The 16,131-nt window shown below is 45.7% G+C and overlaps 1 protein-coding gene across 1 annotated transcript in view; it reads left to right on the top strand.

Moving 5' to 3' along the window:
* The window catches only part of LOC101444395 (C-type lectin domain family 4 member F-like), a 33,543-nt gene extending 22,746 nt beyond the window's left edge, over nucleotides 1-10,797 (top strand). Inside the window, exons 2-5 of the mRNA XM_071208895.1 lie at nucleotides 2,045-2,456; nucleotides 3,306-3,474; nucleotides 7,938-8,089; nucleotides 9,899-10,797. Coding sequence (XP_071064996.1) covers nucleotides 2,045-2,456; nucleotides 3,306-3,474; nucleotides 7,938-8,089; nucleotides 9,899-9,991 — 826 coding nt within the window. The 3' untranslated portion in view covers nucleotides 9,992-10,797. The remainder of the gene's footprint in view (nucleotides 1-2,044; nucleotides 2,457-3,305; nucleotides 3,475-7,937; nucleotides 8,090-9,898) is intronic.
* Nucleotides 10,798-16,131: the final 5,334 nt, after the last annotated feature.

Here is a 16,131-nt window from a genome sequence, read left to right as displayed (position 1 = left end):
GGTCACAGGGTATGTGCATGTTTAACTTTTTAAGAAACTGCCAAGTTGCAAAGCGGTTGTAGGATTTATAGTGCCACCCACAGAGATGAGATTTCCTTCTCCTTCACATCCTTTTCAACACTTGGGGTGATGGGTCTTTTTCATTTCAGCCAGGCTAATAAGTAGGTATGTAGTGATATCTCAAAGTAGTTTTAGTTTGCATTTCTCTAATTACTAATGATTTTGAGCATTTTATTTCATGTAGTTAAATACTTCATCGAAAAAAAATTTATCTGTTCAAACTCTTGTCTAATTAAAAAATGGGTGTGTTATTTTGTTGAATATTGAGAGTTCTTTATGTATTCTAGACACAAGTCCTTCATCAAATGTGTGATTTGCAAATATCTTCTCTCAATCTGCTTGCCTTACCCAAGGTCATGAAGATATTCTCCCATTTTCTTCTAAAGATTTTAAAGTTTAGGTTAAATTTTCATTTTGAGTTAGTGTTTGTGTAAAGGTGTGAAGTTTGGAGGGAAGTTTCTTTTTTTTTTTCAAGATTTATTTTATTTATTTCCCCTTCCCCCCGCCCCCCTTCACCTTCCCAGTTGTCTGTCTCTGTGTTGATTCACTGCCTGTTCTTCTGTGACCAGGTTCTGTCTTTATCAGCAGCACTAGGAATCTGTGTTTCTTTTTGTTGCATCATCTTGTTGTGTCAGCTCTGTGTGTGTGGGTGGCACCACTCCAGGGTAGGCTGTACTTTCTTTCATACTGGATGGCTCTCTTTACGGGGTGTACTCCTTACACGTGGTGCTCCCCTACAGGGCACGGCACTCAATGCGCGCATCAGCACTGAGCATGGGCCAGCTCCACATGGGTCAAGGAGGCCCGGGGTTTGAACCGCGGACCTCCTGTGTGGTAGGTGGACACCCTATTTGTTGGGCCAAGGCCTCTTCCCTGAAGTTCATTTTTATTTGTTTGGATATTACTATTAAATTGTTTCAGCACCATCTGTTGAAAGGATTATGCTTTCTCCACTGAATTGCCTTTGCTTCTTTGTTAAAGATCAACCTGGACTTCCTTTCTGTTCTTCTCACGCCTCCAAAGGCCAGGTGGTCTCCCACTTCCCCTAGCCAGGGCTTGAGGAATAGGGGAGGGGTCCTGAGGGGAGGATGGAACCAGGCGGTGACCATGGATGTGTGAAATTGTGTCCGTGCTCATGAGGAGAGCCAAGGGTGATGGCAAGACCAGGGGCAGTGGCCGCTGGGCTTGCTGGGAAAGGCCCTGCCGAGGAAAGGGCTGCAGTTTCCTTGAACGGCCCTGGTGGCCAAGATCTCTCACTCAGGGCTCTCATATCCCCAAATTGCTCTGAAGGGACTCTTGTCCTCCATTTTCTGTAGGGGTGTCCAGCCCTTTCAGAGGCAATCACAGCTCAGAGGCCCCAGGTGACCCGAAGGTGTGGCACGCCTGTATCATAGTACTGTGGATTGAACGGGGCCTTCTGCCAGGAGCACCTATTTTGTTCCTATGGTTTCCCACCCCCCACCCCCCTGGAATTCGTAATCAGAGAATTTATGTTTGTGGTCTACATGGTTTTCAGGAGTAACAATGACGAATCAAGAGGCTCAATGGTTGTTTTACAAATACAGCTCAGAACAAAACAGGGGCCTTATTCACATCTTCTTTTTCTCAATGACTCTTCTAATGGTGAAATTTCTGTGGAATTAAACTTCCACAGCTCTAAATTGTATAATGAGTTATTCTCAAGTTGTTACAATGGCAAAAGAATCCAAGTCTCACCAGCATGACTTTGGGGTATGTGTGGGGTAGGTAGTTTACTGTAAGCAAGAATTTCAATTCTTTGGATCTGTTAGTTCAGGTGTGATGGCTAATTAGGTCTTTGGCTATTGTTTGGTCCAAGGTCAGGGGGTCACAGGCCACTAGGGGTGCTCTCTGGGCCATGGTGTAGGTATCTCCCCACGGAAATCTTCAGAACACGCTGGTAGATCTTTATGCTTCACCATGAAATGGGCCTCTTTGCCTGACCTCTCCATTTCCTCCACTGCAGGTTCCGACCATTTTGGCGTGGTGGCCGAGATAAGGAAGCTCTCCAGCTATTTAAAGAACATTCTAGCACCTGGGCTGTGGAGATGCAGATGCTGAAGTACAAGGTAGACAATGTCTGTTCTCAGATCCAGATGCTCAGCGGCCACCTGGAAAACACCAGTGCTGACATCCGGATGGTCAAAGGAGTTCTAGAGGATGCTGGCACCTGCCATATCCAGACCCAGATGTTAAGGAATTCCTTGGAGGGGGCTGTTGCTGAGATCCAGGGCCTAAGGAGAGCTCTGGAAAAGGCAAACACATTGAATTCCCAGACCCAAGATTTCTTACAAAGCAGTTCAGAAAACACCAGCTTTGTGCTCCACATGTTAAGTCAAGACCTAGAAGATGCCAATGCTGAAATTCAGCTGTTAAAGGTAGGTTTACACTTGGCAAATAGGAGCTTACAGAATGCCAGTGTTCAGACCGAACTTTTGAAAGGCAATCTGGGGAGTGTCAAAGTTTTAAGGACCCAGCACCAGGTTTTAAGCAGCAGTTTGGAAGGGCCCAATGCCGAGATCCAGAGGCTCTGGGGAGCTCTGGGAAATGCAAGTGCTTTCAATTTGCAGACCCAGCCCTGTATAAAAGGCAGTGTAGACCACAGCACTTTTTTTTTTCTCTTTTTTTTTTTTTTAAAGATTTATTTATTTATTTAATTTCCCCCCCTCCCCTGGTTGTCTGTTCTTGGTGTCTATTCGCTGCGTCTTGTTTCTTTGTCCGCTTCTGTTGTCGTCAGCGGCTCGGGAAGTGTGGGCGGCGCCATTCCTGGGCAGGCTGCTCTTTCTTTTCACGCTGGGCGGCTTTCCTCACGGGCGCACTCCTTGCACGTGGGGCTCCCCCACGCGGGGGGCACCCCTGTGTGGCACGGCACTCCTTGCGCGCATCGGCACTGCGCATGGCCAGCTCCACACGGGTCAAGGAGGCCCGGGGTTTGAACTGCGGACCTCCCATATGGTAGACGGACGCCCTAACCACTGGGCCAAAGTCCGTTTCCCAACAGCACTTTTGAGATCCAGTTATTAAGAGGTCCCTTGGACAGGGCTGATGAAGTGATTCAGTTGTTAAAAAGATATTCAGAAACTGCTATTGCCCAGACCCAAATGGCAAAGGGCGGGATGGAGCAGACAAAAGCTGAGCTCCCAGGAGTAAGAGCAGAGTTGGAAAATGCTAGGAGAGCTTTAGAGACCCTAAAACAATGAATGAAGGGTGCTGCCTTTAATTCCCAGACCCAGATGTTAGAAAAGAGACTGAAGGAGGCACAGGACGAGATCCAGAGGCTAAAAGTTAATGTGAGTAATACCAACTCCCTAAGTGTGAAAATCCAGGAGCAGGAGAGCAGCCTGGAGACCGTCCGCACAGCCTGTGCTTCACAGGAGCAGCTACAAAGGACCCAAAGTAAGTGGTAGGGAGGGTCCACCATGGGGAGGGTGGAGTTGTTGGGATGTTTCTGCCCCTTTAGCCTCAAGTATGTGTCTCTTCTGGGAAAGAGCAAGGGTGGTGGAGAGAGGACAAATCCAATAAAGGCAGCTCCTCTGTTGCCCAGGCGGTAGCACAGAAGATGTGAGAATCTATGTCCTTGCTCTCAGGTGGCTTATAATCTCTCCACCAAATTTCTCCTTTGGCAAAGCAGATCTTTGTGATGAAGGCATGTGGTAATGGCATAGTGTGCTTGTGGGGCCAGACAACCTGTTTGTGACTTCCAGCTATCACAAACGGTGTGAACCTGAACAAGTTGCTTACCTTCTCTGAGCTTCACCTGCACAATGGGGCAATAGGATTTGCTTCACAGGGAGGACCAAGTGAATCAACACAGGTCACGCACTTAAGCTAGTAGGCAGCATTCGAGCATGTGTCTGACAAACTTTCATGAACATGTACCATGTGTCAGGGGGTTAAAGATGAATAAGACATGATGCCTGCTCTTGAGAAGGTTACAAGATGCAAGATGGAGACAAACCTGTAAGCAAAGTCATATAGATTGGTGAAAGAGGTGTGAAGTTAGAAGCAAGTACGGGAACTGAGAGGGGGGAGGCAAATAGAAAGGGGAGAAGGGACCTTTTGTGGAAGGGGGGGAGGAAATCTACTTATCTGTCATCTATCTAATCATCTATGTAATCTATCTATGCAAGTTTAAAAAGCAAAACCTTAACTGCATGAACTCACTCAGACATTTTATATTCTATTCTTTAAAAAAAAGAGCAAAGCATGTAAAAGCTGATAAACCAAATTTATGACCCACTAATGGGTCAGCGATTGCAGTTTGAAAAACACTGGGTAGAGGGGTGGCCAGGGCTGGAGAGACACACGCTAGATTGGAAGGGCTCTGAGTGAGCTTGGCTTTCATCCTCCAGGAAATGAGGAGCCACTGAAGGGTTTTAAGGAGAACCCTGAGGTTCTGACTTGAGTGGTCAAATGGAGGGGTCCCCAACTGAGAAATAAAGGAGGAAGAGGAGCAGCAAGATTTGCACATGCTGGCTGTGGTGCTCTGGGGGCAGCCAAGTGGACGTCACCTGCAGGCTGTCTGGAGTTGAGGAGAGAGGCTGGGGCTGCAGTCATAGGCTTGGGTGCCCCGGGTGTGGGGGTTCTGGTTGCAGCAGTGGATGTGTGGGATTGCATGAGACAAAATGCAGAAGAGTGTTGAGGGTGGGGCCAGGAATCAACCTTCAGGAGGCAAGAAGGGAAAGATGTGTGTGAACCAATTGAGGACAGGGGAATTGGGAGATGTGCATGTGGGAAAGCCAAAAGAGGAAAGAAATTCCAAACGGGAGCAGTCAGTTCTGGCACATGCCAGAGAGGCCATGTAAAATCAGAACTGAAAAGCATCCACTGAGGCTGAGCAATTAATAAGTCATTAGAATGAAGTTTCAGTGGAAGCCAGACCACTGCTGTTGGCCGTGAATCGATCATGTATATGAGTCTGTCAAGGAACAGAGCTGACAGGGAAGGAGAGACGAGGGGAAGAGTAAAAAACAATGCACATCATCTATTTCTCCATTACAACATGTTTCTATTAATAATAAACAGTGTGGCAAATATTGAAAAATTGCAAGATGAGAAAACAAGCATCTGTATTGCCATGAAAATTTTCAAGACTTCCATGTGAACCCCTGCTAATATTTTGGTGAACTTGAGAGAGTGTTTCTAGAATCACATAGGCTTCAGCTGAGGTTTACAGAAAGGAAATAGCAAAGAGGTGGAGGTTGAAGATAGGGGAGGAGAGAGGGAGGAGAGTGAAATGCATGATGAGTGACTGGCCTTGAAGGAGGTTGGGATGGCACTTGAATCTCTGAGCCTGGGAGGGGAGCAGGTGTGGAAGTTGGTGTCCACCCTACTGTGCAGATGTGGGAGCACGAGACTGCGAGAGCTGCTGTTAACCACATCCGTTTCTGGGTGGCATAGGAGGTCACTTGCTAAGGAGAAGGATGCCTGTAGGGAGCTGAGGGAGAGAAGGGATGGTTGGGAGAAGCTGTTGGAGAGATGGGAGCTGACAAATGAGGACTTGGCAGGCAGTGCTGAGCCCCTGCTCTTTGCCCCTGTTTCCAGTCGAGTCTAAGGAATCACTGGCCATGCGGACCAGTGCCTGGAAGTCTTTCCTCCTTCCTGCCTCTCCTCGAGCCCCACTGCTGCCCTCCTGCTTTAGTATGGACTGAGAGGTGCTCCATCCTGGCTGCACATTGGGGTCACCCAAGTACATGCCTGGGGCTCATGTACAAAATCTTATGGATTTTGGTCTGGGATGCAGCCTCAGCACCACGAAGTTTTAAAACATGGGCAGTCAGGGTGGAGTATTATTTAACTTTTTTCTTAAAGGGCCAAATAGTAAAATTGAGACCTGTGTGCCATAGTCTCTGTCAGGGCTCCTCAGCGCTGTCCTCTTGCTCTGCTGAAGCAGCCAAAGACAACATGTAAATGAATCGGCGTGGCTGCTCCAATGATACTATTTATAAAAAGAGGCTGGTGTTGGGCCAGAATTGACCCTCCCCGGGTTTAGATGACTGGTTCTGAGGCTTCAGAGAGCATAAGAGTCACACGCAGCCTTGTTAAAACACAGACTGTTCAGATGCAATTTCTGGAAAAGCAGGTCTGCGCTGGGCCTGAGAAGGGGCATTTGTACCAAGTTCCCAGTTGGCGCGATGCTGCTGTTCCAGGGAACACACTTTGAGAACGCGTGGTCCACGTGGCCTGTCTCTCCCTGAGATCTTTGCAGTTGGGTTCTGATGGATGTTTCTGGTCCAAGCAGGGTGGTCTTTTTTCCCTATTGCATCTTCACATTGCACCACATTGAAATATTTACAGTGCAAATCTGCACCATCCGTAAAACCCTTCAGAGCCTCCCATTGCTCACAGGGAAAAATCCAAATTCCTTGTCATGGGCATAAGATCTAGTGCTGGCAGCCTCTCCAGGCTCTTCCCCCACCCCTTGCATGCTGGCCACACCCCAGGTTTTGCACAGATCAGCTTGTGCAATGCCGTTTCCTGCCTGCCTGCCTTTGCACCTGCCATTTCCCCTGTCTGGAAGGCTTTTCTTGGACCTGATCCCCTGGCAAACTCTTCCTCAGTATTTTTGTTTTTTTTTTAGTGTTTTTCTGATTAAAAATTTAAAAAAAATGTTAGAGCAGTTGTAGGTTTACAGAAAAATCCTGCAGAAGGTAGAGAGCTTTGACCATGATTAACGTTTTCCCTTAGTGGGTACTTTTGTTACAATCGATGAACCAATATTATTATAATCATATGATTAACTATAGTCCATAGTTTAGAGTAGGGTTCACTCTTTGTATTGTACAGTTCTATGTTTTCTTAAAAAAATTTTTATTGTGGTAACATATATATAACATAAAAGCTCCCATTTTAACTGCTTCAGTATATACATTCACAACATTGTGCTACCATCATGATCTTTTCTGGCTGGAAGCTTTCCTTGGCCCCAAACTGAAACTTTACCAAATAAGTATTAATTCCCCATCCCCCACCCCTCAGTTTTTTTTTAAAGACTCATCTCAAGGAACATCTCATCCCAGATTCCCTTGCTAAACCCTCCCCCCCAGCCCAGGTGACAGAGACGACACCCCCTTTCATGCCTCTATTCTAACCTGCACGTGGCATTTAATTGTTCGTCGTCTTTCCCCTTCTTACATGTGTCTCACTTCACAAGACTGTAAATTCCTCGAGGGCATGAATTGTTTCTTATTGGTCTTTTATAACAGTCCCCAGCTCACAGAAGCTGAGGAATGTCGAACAATGAATGTATGAATGTTGAAGGTATGAATGAAGAAATGAGTGTTGTGGCTTCATTTCAATAGCTGCGGTAGAGATGATACTAAAGAGCAGGAAGTGGTGACAAGGAGGGAGGAAAGAGCTGAGACTTGGGGCTCCTGGTGACAGGATGAGCTCTTAGTGTGTGACACCTGTGAGGGCAGGTAGAGCAGGTGATGAGGAAGTTCTGTGATAGTCCTGGGTGTGGGCAGCCGGAGTGGATGGAGATCAAGTCAAAGAAGTAAAGGAGTCTCTGGATGGATGGACAACATCCTCGAGAGATGGTGGGAATTGAGATGGCAGGACTGTACGGTGGCAGCCATGAGATGGGAAATAAAGTGACAGAAAGCACATGTCTCAGCAGAGAGTTTTTCTGGGTAGCAGAGCCGAGTGTTCCAGGATTATTTGAGCCAGGCGTCTTGAGCTGCTGTTCCCTGGCGTATTGGGTAGTGGGACAGGGGAGTGGTCTCAGCAGCACTTGCCCTTGCGGAACTGAGCCTCAAGGATGTGGGCCTCAGTGGCCAGCCACTGGCGGGTTCAGGAAGGCCAGCTCTGGGACATCCACCATCAGCCCCTGGTTCCTTCTCTTCCCACCTCTGCTCCAGCTCAGTATGTCCAGTTTCTCCAGGATTGCTGTAAGTTCTACTGTCGGAGCTTGCATTACTTTTTTGATGACAAGAAGTGTTCGGAGGAGGCTGAGCAGTTCTGTGCATCCCAAGGAGCTCACCTGGCATCGGTGTCCTCTGAGGAAGAGCAGGTCAGAGCTGGGGGCTTGGGGTGGTTCTGACAGGGTTGGTGTGTGACAAGGGACTTTGGTGCTTTGACCTTCCTCCTCTAGGGGAGGGCACAGCCCATAACCTTCATGTCTCCTGTCAGGCAGGGAACAATATTGAATTCCTCTGAGCACCTTGCACTGGAGGCAGAAACCTGGACAACAAACCCCACTGTCCTCAATGAGTGGGGAGATTCTCAGAGGTGGACAGATGCCAGCAGCAGGGCAGGGCAGAGGCGGGTGGCGGGGCAGCACCCTGAGAGTTTGAGGGAGCATGCTTTTCCCTCAGCCCCTCAGGTCCCTTTGGGCTTCCTCTCCAGTCATCAGTCTTGATTTTTTTTTAATCACCATCCCCCTTGAGGCTTGCTTGCTGTCTGCTCTTTGTATATTCACTGTGCATTCTTCTGCGTCTCTGTATTTATTTTTGAATTTATCCCACCCCATCCTTGAGGCTTGCTTGTTGTCTGCTCTCTGTGTCCATTTGCTGCGTGCTTTTCTGTGTTTTTACTTGCCTTGCTTTTTGCTGTGTCACCTCGCTGAGTCAGCTCTCCGTAGCGCTTGTAGGCCAGTGCTCTCGGTGATGTGTGGGCGAGCCTGCCTTCAAAAGGAGGCCCCGGGACACGAACCCAGGGCCTCCCATATGGTAGATGGAAGCTCAACTGATTGAGCCACAGCCACTTCCAGAATCTTGACTTTTTAAAATGCAGTTGAATGTTTCATTAGTAGGATAATAAGCAACAGTTACACTATTATAGAAGGCTTATGATAACAATGTTACCCTTAAATTACATAATTTTCAGAAGGATTTTTTGTTTTCAGGTCATATTGTGAATTGTGAATATAATAACTAGACTGTAGCCTAAGTCACAGAGTGCTGTGGAAAAAAAAAAGAAACACCCTGTATTATGTTTATCTTCAATCATTTGAAAGTTTATTTCAATAATGTAGCTGCAACATGTAGCTTTTCCATTGATATTGCTACAAGTCGCCATTTTAAATCTCTATGCACCACAATTTAAAATAACTATTCTGGATTAAGTTGCTTCAGATTAGTTTATTTTCATTCCTACATAGATTTTACGTATTTCTCAAATGCTCTTTCACTCCTTAGTTGAACATGTTCAGTATCTTCTTAATCAGCAACCACCTGGGTAAAAAGATTTGTTGACAAGTCCTGGATTTTCTGCAACAACTTCATAAATTTCTGTTGCTTCTCCTGATAGAGGAAAATGGATTTCGCTAGTAGCTTTCGCACTTTCTGAAGCACCCAGCTCATCTCGTTTGTTCAGTTTTGTCCCAACTTGAGAAGACTAGAGAGAACAACATGTCCCAAAGCTTCCTGTGCAAAACTGCCGAGTCCCGCGTTCCAGCACTGTTTTCTGCTGTTATCTTTTCATGCTTGCCTGGGAATTTCTGCCCTGAGAGCAAAATGGGCTGGTGCGCAGTGTCCGGGTGGCACCAGCACCCCCCCAGACACCCCCTGTTCCACAGGGGTGCAAGTCAATCTAAAGGGGCCCTGTCTGATAGGGATCTGAGTGTGAGTTCTGGAGTGGAAGTTGAAAGGCCCTCCCCTCTCCTTTCCCCAACTTGCTGCTTCACAGACACCCTCCCCATCCTTGGATCATCAGTGACTCAGGATGTCCTCAGCAGACCCAGGCCTGCAGGCATCGCAGTTCTGTCCCTGTTCTGGGGCTGCAAGGGGACTGGGGAGCTGTGTCACTTTAGCTCCATGTGCCACAGCAGGGACAAGGGCCACTGCCTGTGTCTAGCTGAATAATGTCCCTCTGTTTCCAGGTTTTTGAGCAAGGAGCAGCTGGACAACTGGACAACGGGAACGGGCACACGGAGGACTGTGTCCATCCTCAGCAGATGTGGAGTGATGTATAATGTGATGCCACCTACCAGTGGGTCTGCAAGAAATCCGTGGGCCACGATGTGGCCTGAGGGCAGAGCAGAGCCGACAGGTCCCTCCCTGTGGCCAGCTCTGGGCCTCTTCCGTGCTGCCTGTGAGCCTCCAGCCTCTGGCCTCTGCTTGCTCTCTGGGGCTTCCACTTGGCCTCCTGGGTGTCCTGCCTTGAACTGTTGTTTAACCCTTTGCAGTCAGGATAGAATAGGGACCTAAGGAGGAAGGGGCAGAAAAACCTAATAAGCCTGGCAAGAGAAACTGAGGCATTGGCCTGCTGGCTAGCATGAATGTGCTGAGCACACGGGCAAATTAGGAAGGGGCAGCTTACAGCACACACTCTGCAGCTTACAGCACACAGCACACACCCAGCGGCTCTGTGATCAGGAGGCAACCTCATTACATGGCGGAAAGAGGGACAGGGCGAGGGGGGCAGCACCCCCACCCCACCCACTTTCAGGTTACCTCTTGCCTCGTGGACAGTGACCAGAGGCCAATCACCGGTGGTCCGCACAGCCTGCAGAGCTCGGGAACAACAGCCAGAAGCCAATCACCAATCACCAGCATCCCCTAACCCAGCCCCTAACCCATTAAGGGAATCGGATCACCTAGTAGAGTTCCCCTGCTGTGTCTCAAGTATGCCAATCAGGGCACAACTGGAGACCTGTACCCCCATATATCATGGGACCCCAGGGCAGAACTTTGCATTTCACCCCCTTGCCTGCACCCCTGCAGGTGCACTTTCCTTCTCTTGCTTCACCCCCAATAAATTCTTTGCTTGCCTGATTAATTTGTGGCTCATCCTTGAATTCTTTCTCGAGAAGAAGCTTAGGACGTCGATACTGGCTCTGATCAAACTTTCAAGACGTTGACCCCATTTAAACAGGGGGACCAGTGGTGTGCCCTGGTGTGCTCCTCAGTGTCCACCTCCACAACCAGCATAGGCTGTCACACAGCAGATCCTCAGTAAACACTAGATGAATGAATGAAAGCCCTTCGTGTGTTTATTTATTTTTGATTCTATTTCTCTTTATTAGAAAAGACATGAAAAAACATTTGGGTCCTTACTGAAAATGCAGTTTTTCTTGTTTTCATTTCATTATTGTTGATGCAGACATTGCACATCTCTGTTAGGACATGATACTTTATTCTGATTAAAGAAGGATCATTCTTTGTTCCAAACACAACAGTCTTGGATACACTCTCAGGAAAATTGGCTATGCTCTCCCTAAATCAGTTCCTTGTTTCCATTGCTTAAGGCAGAATTCTAAGTGGGATATAACTTGGGGTTGAACTAAGGTGACATTCTCACCTTGTCTAGGTAAAAGGCTCACTAGGAAGCAGATGCATCAGCATTTTGAACTTCTCACTACTTCTAGTAAAAGAGGTTAGAAGGCTTGCTTCCTCCCAGGGTCAGCAGCACTCTGGCTGGCTGACAATCCTCAGGTTCCTTGGTTTTCTGATCTTTTGGAGATGCTCTCTCCTTTGTCTTACAGCTTCCATAGACTTCCAGATTCTAGCTCCTCCCCTTGGCTTTTGCTTGTTTCTCTCTTATAGCCATTGTGTGCATGCACAGGGAACACTATGCAGAATTCTGGAGACAAGCCTCTGCTGCGTTCCTCCTCTGTAAACTTCCACTGCTCTCGTCTCCTGAAGCTCCCATCCCACTTGGCCCTTGCCTCAGCTCAGCGAGACTGTCATGCCCCATTTGGAAACCCCCTTCTTGCACGACCTGATCCAGAAAGAGCCTCCAGGAAGAAACGCAGGGGGTTGGAAGGCTTCCTTGTCTCAGTTTTGCTCTTTCTGTTCAATGTCCAAAAACAATTATTTCATCTGTTTTGTCTAGTTCCTAGTTGCTCACAGCAAACGGGCTAGTTCAATTACTCTGCCATAACCAGGAGTGGAAAATATTCTGTCTTTTATGATATCTTTTGATGAACAGAAACTTAATTCTATGGTATTCATGTTTATCAATCTTTTACTTTATGGCTTCTTGGATTTTTCTTTTATCAATCTTAGAAACTCCTCTTCTGTCCCAGGTTTGAAATAACACTTTGCTATATTTCTTCTAGTACCTTTATTTAAGTGTTTGTTTGTTTATTTTTGCCTTTATATGGTTAATCACCTGGAATTTGTTTTTGAGACTATTGTGAGATTGTCATCTACTTTTTCTCAAATATCATTAAATCATAACCTGTTCTTCACTCATTTGGAAAGCCAACTGTTAGAGGTTTGCAGTAATTAAAAAGCTGTAGCTCATTTACCCTCATATGCACTGGGGAAAGGCTACCCCCTCCCCATAAGCCTATGTGTCTAAGGGCACAGCACTTCCCCACAGGTTAAACAAAGAAACCAGGTAGAGGGGGCAGTAAAGGGAGACAGAGATCTTGGCGATGTGCATGTGAGAGGGAGATGAAAACCTTCAGTGCCTGCATGTCAAAGGGAGATAAAGAAACCCTTTACTCCCTACAGATCTCAGAAACAGCCAGTCCTCCAGCATTCCAAGAAAACCTAACTCCCTATGCCACTACCCTCCTAGAGGGAAAATTTTCACCTCTAGGGCTTCCTATTGACCCGTGCACCTCACTGTGTCCCTCAACACTCTCCCACTGACCATCATTTCCCCACCTAGGAAAGTTCTGTATCAATTCAAAAATTCAACTCCCCCCCTTCCAGGAGTGGGCTCAAGTCTCTCTTCAGACCCCCACCATGGTGGTGTGGGGGCTGAGGTCTGTTCTTCAGACCCCCTCCAATGGGAGAGCTCCTCAGTAAATTTTCTGCCTGTGGTCATATCAGTCTCCGTGTCCCAGTGAGCACTGTTTTTCTCCAACACTAACTCTATCTAATATGAAGTGCATGAGCTTGTTTCTGGATTCTTGACTGCATTTCATTAAGCTCACTTTTTCTTTATTGGAACCACACTATATTCATTAACGTAGCTTTATGTTTTGTTATCACCTGGGGCAAGCCCCTTTGGCTTTTTCAAAACTTTCTAGCTCTGTTTGGGGTTTAGGTCTTTTTTTTTGTTGTTGTTCTTAAAGTATTCTTTTTTTTTTTAATTTTTTTATTCATTTTTTAAAAATATTACATTCAAAAAATATGAGGTCCCATTCAACCCCACCGCCCCCACCCCACCACTCCCCCCACAGCAACACTCTCTCCCATCATCAGGACACATCCATTGCATTTGGTAAGTATATCTCTGGGCATCGCTGCACCTCATGGTCAATGGTCCACAACATAGCCCATACTCTCCCACGTTCCATCCAGTGGGCCCTGGGAGGATCTACAATGTCCCGTAATTGTCCCTGAAGCACCACCCAGGACAACTCCAAGTTCCAAAAATGCCTCCACATCTCATCTCTTCCTCCCATTCCCCCACACCCAGCAGCCACCATGGCCACTTCCCACACCAATGCCACATTTTCTCTGTGGACCTTGGATTGGTTGTGTCCATTGCACATCGATGTCAAGAGGAGGCTTAGATTCCACTGGGGTTTAGGTCTTGGTGACTGCTGAATTTCACTGAAGGGCCACAGGTGGCTGGCTGGAACCTTCCTACATGTTATTCTTTATTGCTCCTTTTTCTTAAGTCTGTCAGTTTCATCACAAAGGAGTCCTCCAGTCTTTTGCTAGAAAGATAGAAGCTCAGCTGCCAGTCTTCTACTGGCCTAGTGGGGTAAGGAGACGTGGCATTTTACCGTTTGGTATAGAGATGTCTCCTGAATCCCTCTGCTTTCAGCCTGGCTGTGCAAACCTCTCCTGGTATAAACCTCCTTTCTCTTCTGTAAGGGGCTAATGCCTGGTTACGGGAGGTAGAGGAGGGGATGGGTATGTCTCAATGGTCTCCATAAAACTCTTATAAACAATTTTCCTGTTTTCAGCCTACCCTGCCTTTAGAGGTAATGGGTACTTGTGAGTTGTGAGCTTGCCAGTGTTCTATAGCATGGATTGTCCCACTTTTTATTCACTCCCCCCATTACTGCTAAATCACTTACCATTCATTTACTCATTGCTAGCCTCCAAACTTTTGTTGACATTTCTTGTCTGCTGTTGATTCCTCTCCCATTGTCTTCATCATTATGGTGTATTCTCTTCTTTATTCCTTTACTGTCATTATAATTGTTTCTGGGAGGAAGCAGGTATGAAGTATATATTTAATCTAGCCCTTTTAACTGGAAATTCATGATATTTTCTAATAAGATATTAGGATACTAGGGAAAGCTAGTGATTTTTGTGTATCTCATATGTACTCACTTTAACCAATATAGACATCATAATTCTTATTCATTCTCATATTTGTTTCTAGTTAATTGCATTGAGTTTTCTTTATAAATAAAATTCTATGCCAATAATGATAATGATGATTGTTCTTTTCCAGAATTTAGACCTTTTCCTTTTGTTGTTGCATTGGTAAAGCTTCCAGAACAGTGTTGCCTGGCAGCAGGGAGAGCAGACCTTCCTGTCTCCTTCCTTCTACTAATGTGGCTGTTTCTAGTTTTGCACTATTGCTTATTGCTTGTTGATTTTGGATAATTACCCCTTATAAAGTAAAGAAAATTCCCTTCAGTTCCAAATCAATAAGAGTGTATTTTTAAAATTAGGATTGAATGTTGAATTGTACCAAATGGTTTTTCAATGTCTATGAAAATAATAATCTTTATCCTTTACTCTGTGAACATACTTGATCACATTAATAATTTCATAGTGATTAATTATCCTTGCAATTCTTGAATAGCAACCTATTTGGTTATGGTATATTATTCTTTTAGTATGCTGCTGGATTTGAATTCCTGATAGTTTAGTCATTCCTGTTTTTTGTTTTTTCATTTATTGTTGTAGAAGTGGAGAGAGATTCAATTATTTGCATATAGAAAGGCCAGGTCTCTGGAATGATCTTGGGGAGGAAAAAGATTTTTTTACACCAGTGGACTTCAGAGCTTTCTGTTCAAACCCTGAGCCCCAACAAGGTTTCAAGTTCCTTTTAAAACCTTGGTGGGGAGTCAAATGGTGCTTGTATGAAAGAAAATGACTTTCTTTGTTAGTTAAGTGTTTGCCTGAGTACCAGATAGGTTTTGAGTTAACATATCGCCCAAATTCCCTCTGGATGCAACCTTGAATACACATCCTTTCTGAACATTCAGTGTCTAAAGGGCCTATAATACTTACTTGGATTTCTAGGCACAGTTGGATACAGAATTAGATAATTTTGAATTCATGCACAGGCTATATTATATTTCCCCTTGAGGCCAAGTTTAAGTTTATTGAAGATTTGGCATCACTATTTTCAGAATCTCTCTGGACTGACCGATATGTATATAGAGTTTGCATTGCTAAATTGTTTCCTGGGACCGGAGTCATTGCCATGGTTACCAAGGGCAGGACTTCAGCTTCTCACTGTCCCATAGGGACAACTCGGGTTATCTACAAAGAGATAAACAGCCTCCCACCCAGAGCTCACTGATTTCTTGTTGCTCCAGATCCATCTATTAATTTTATTTTACCCTTAAAGAGTTTATACCTTTAGTCTTAAAGAGGTGCTGAAGGGCGATGCTCTCTTCTCTATAACTACTTCCTGCTGGCCATGGGTTGTAGTCATTACCTAATGTAAGAAATGAAGATTAGTTTAGTTTCCACATGAAGAAAATATTTTTTAATGTAACATGGCAGCCTACTGTCTCAGTCTCCCACTCCCGGGTTAAGCAGAAACAAAGGAAACCAGCTTAAGCCAGTCCTACAGGCAGTCAAAAAGATGCCCAAGAAAGAGCTAAGTCAATACCAATTCAGCACTAAATTCCACTCCTTATTTGGCAAAGGGGAGCAGGTAAAAACTAAAATGGTTGGAATGTGATGGAGGAAGCGGTGAATCACAAACTTTTGCGCGGGAAAGTTAGATCTTCTCGGATAGGCTGTAACTTCTGAAGTATCCAATCTGGAGAAACAGAGGAAGGGCTTGCGTGCTAAGCTTAGGGCTATAAATTGTATCATTTTTCTTTGCTTGTTGCACCAGCCACGTTTTCTGGTTGTGCGCCCCTTCTTGCAAGATTGAGAATAAATTCTTTTCTTCTCCACAATCGGGTGAGCCTTATTTTCTTCCAGAAGAAGATTTCTTTCTAACAGCTTT

The sequence above is a fragment of the Dasypus novemcinctus genome, chromosome 17, assembly GCF_030445035.2.
Source record: "Dasypus novemcinctus isolate mDasNov1 chromosome 17, mDasNov1.1.hap2, whole genome shotgun sequence".
Classification (NCBI taxonomy): Eukaryota; Metazoa; Chordata; class Mammalia; order Cingulata; family Dasypodidae; genus Dasypus; species Dasypus novemcinctus.
This window is presented reverse-complemented; position numbering and strand designations above follow the sequence as displayed.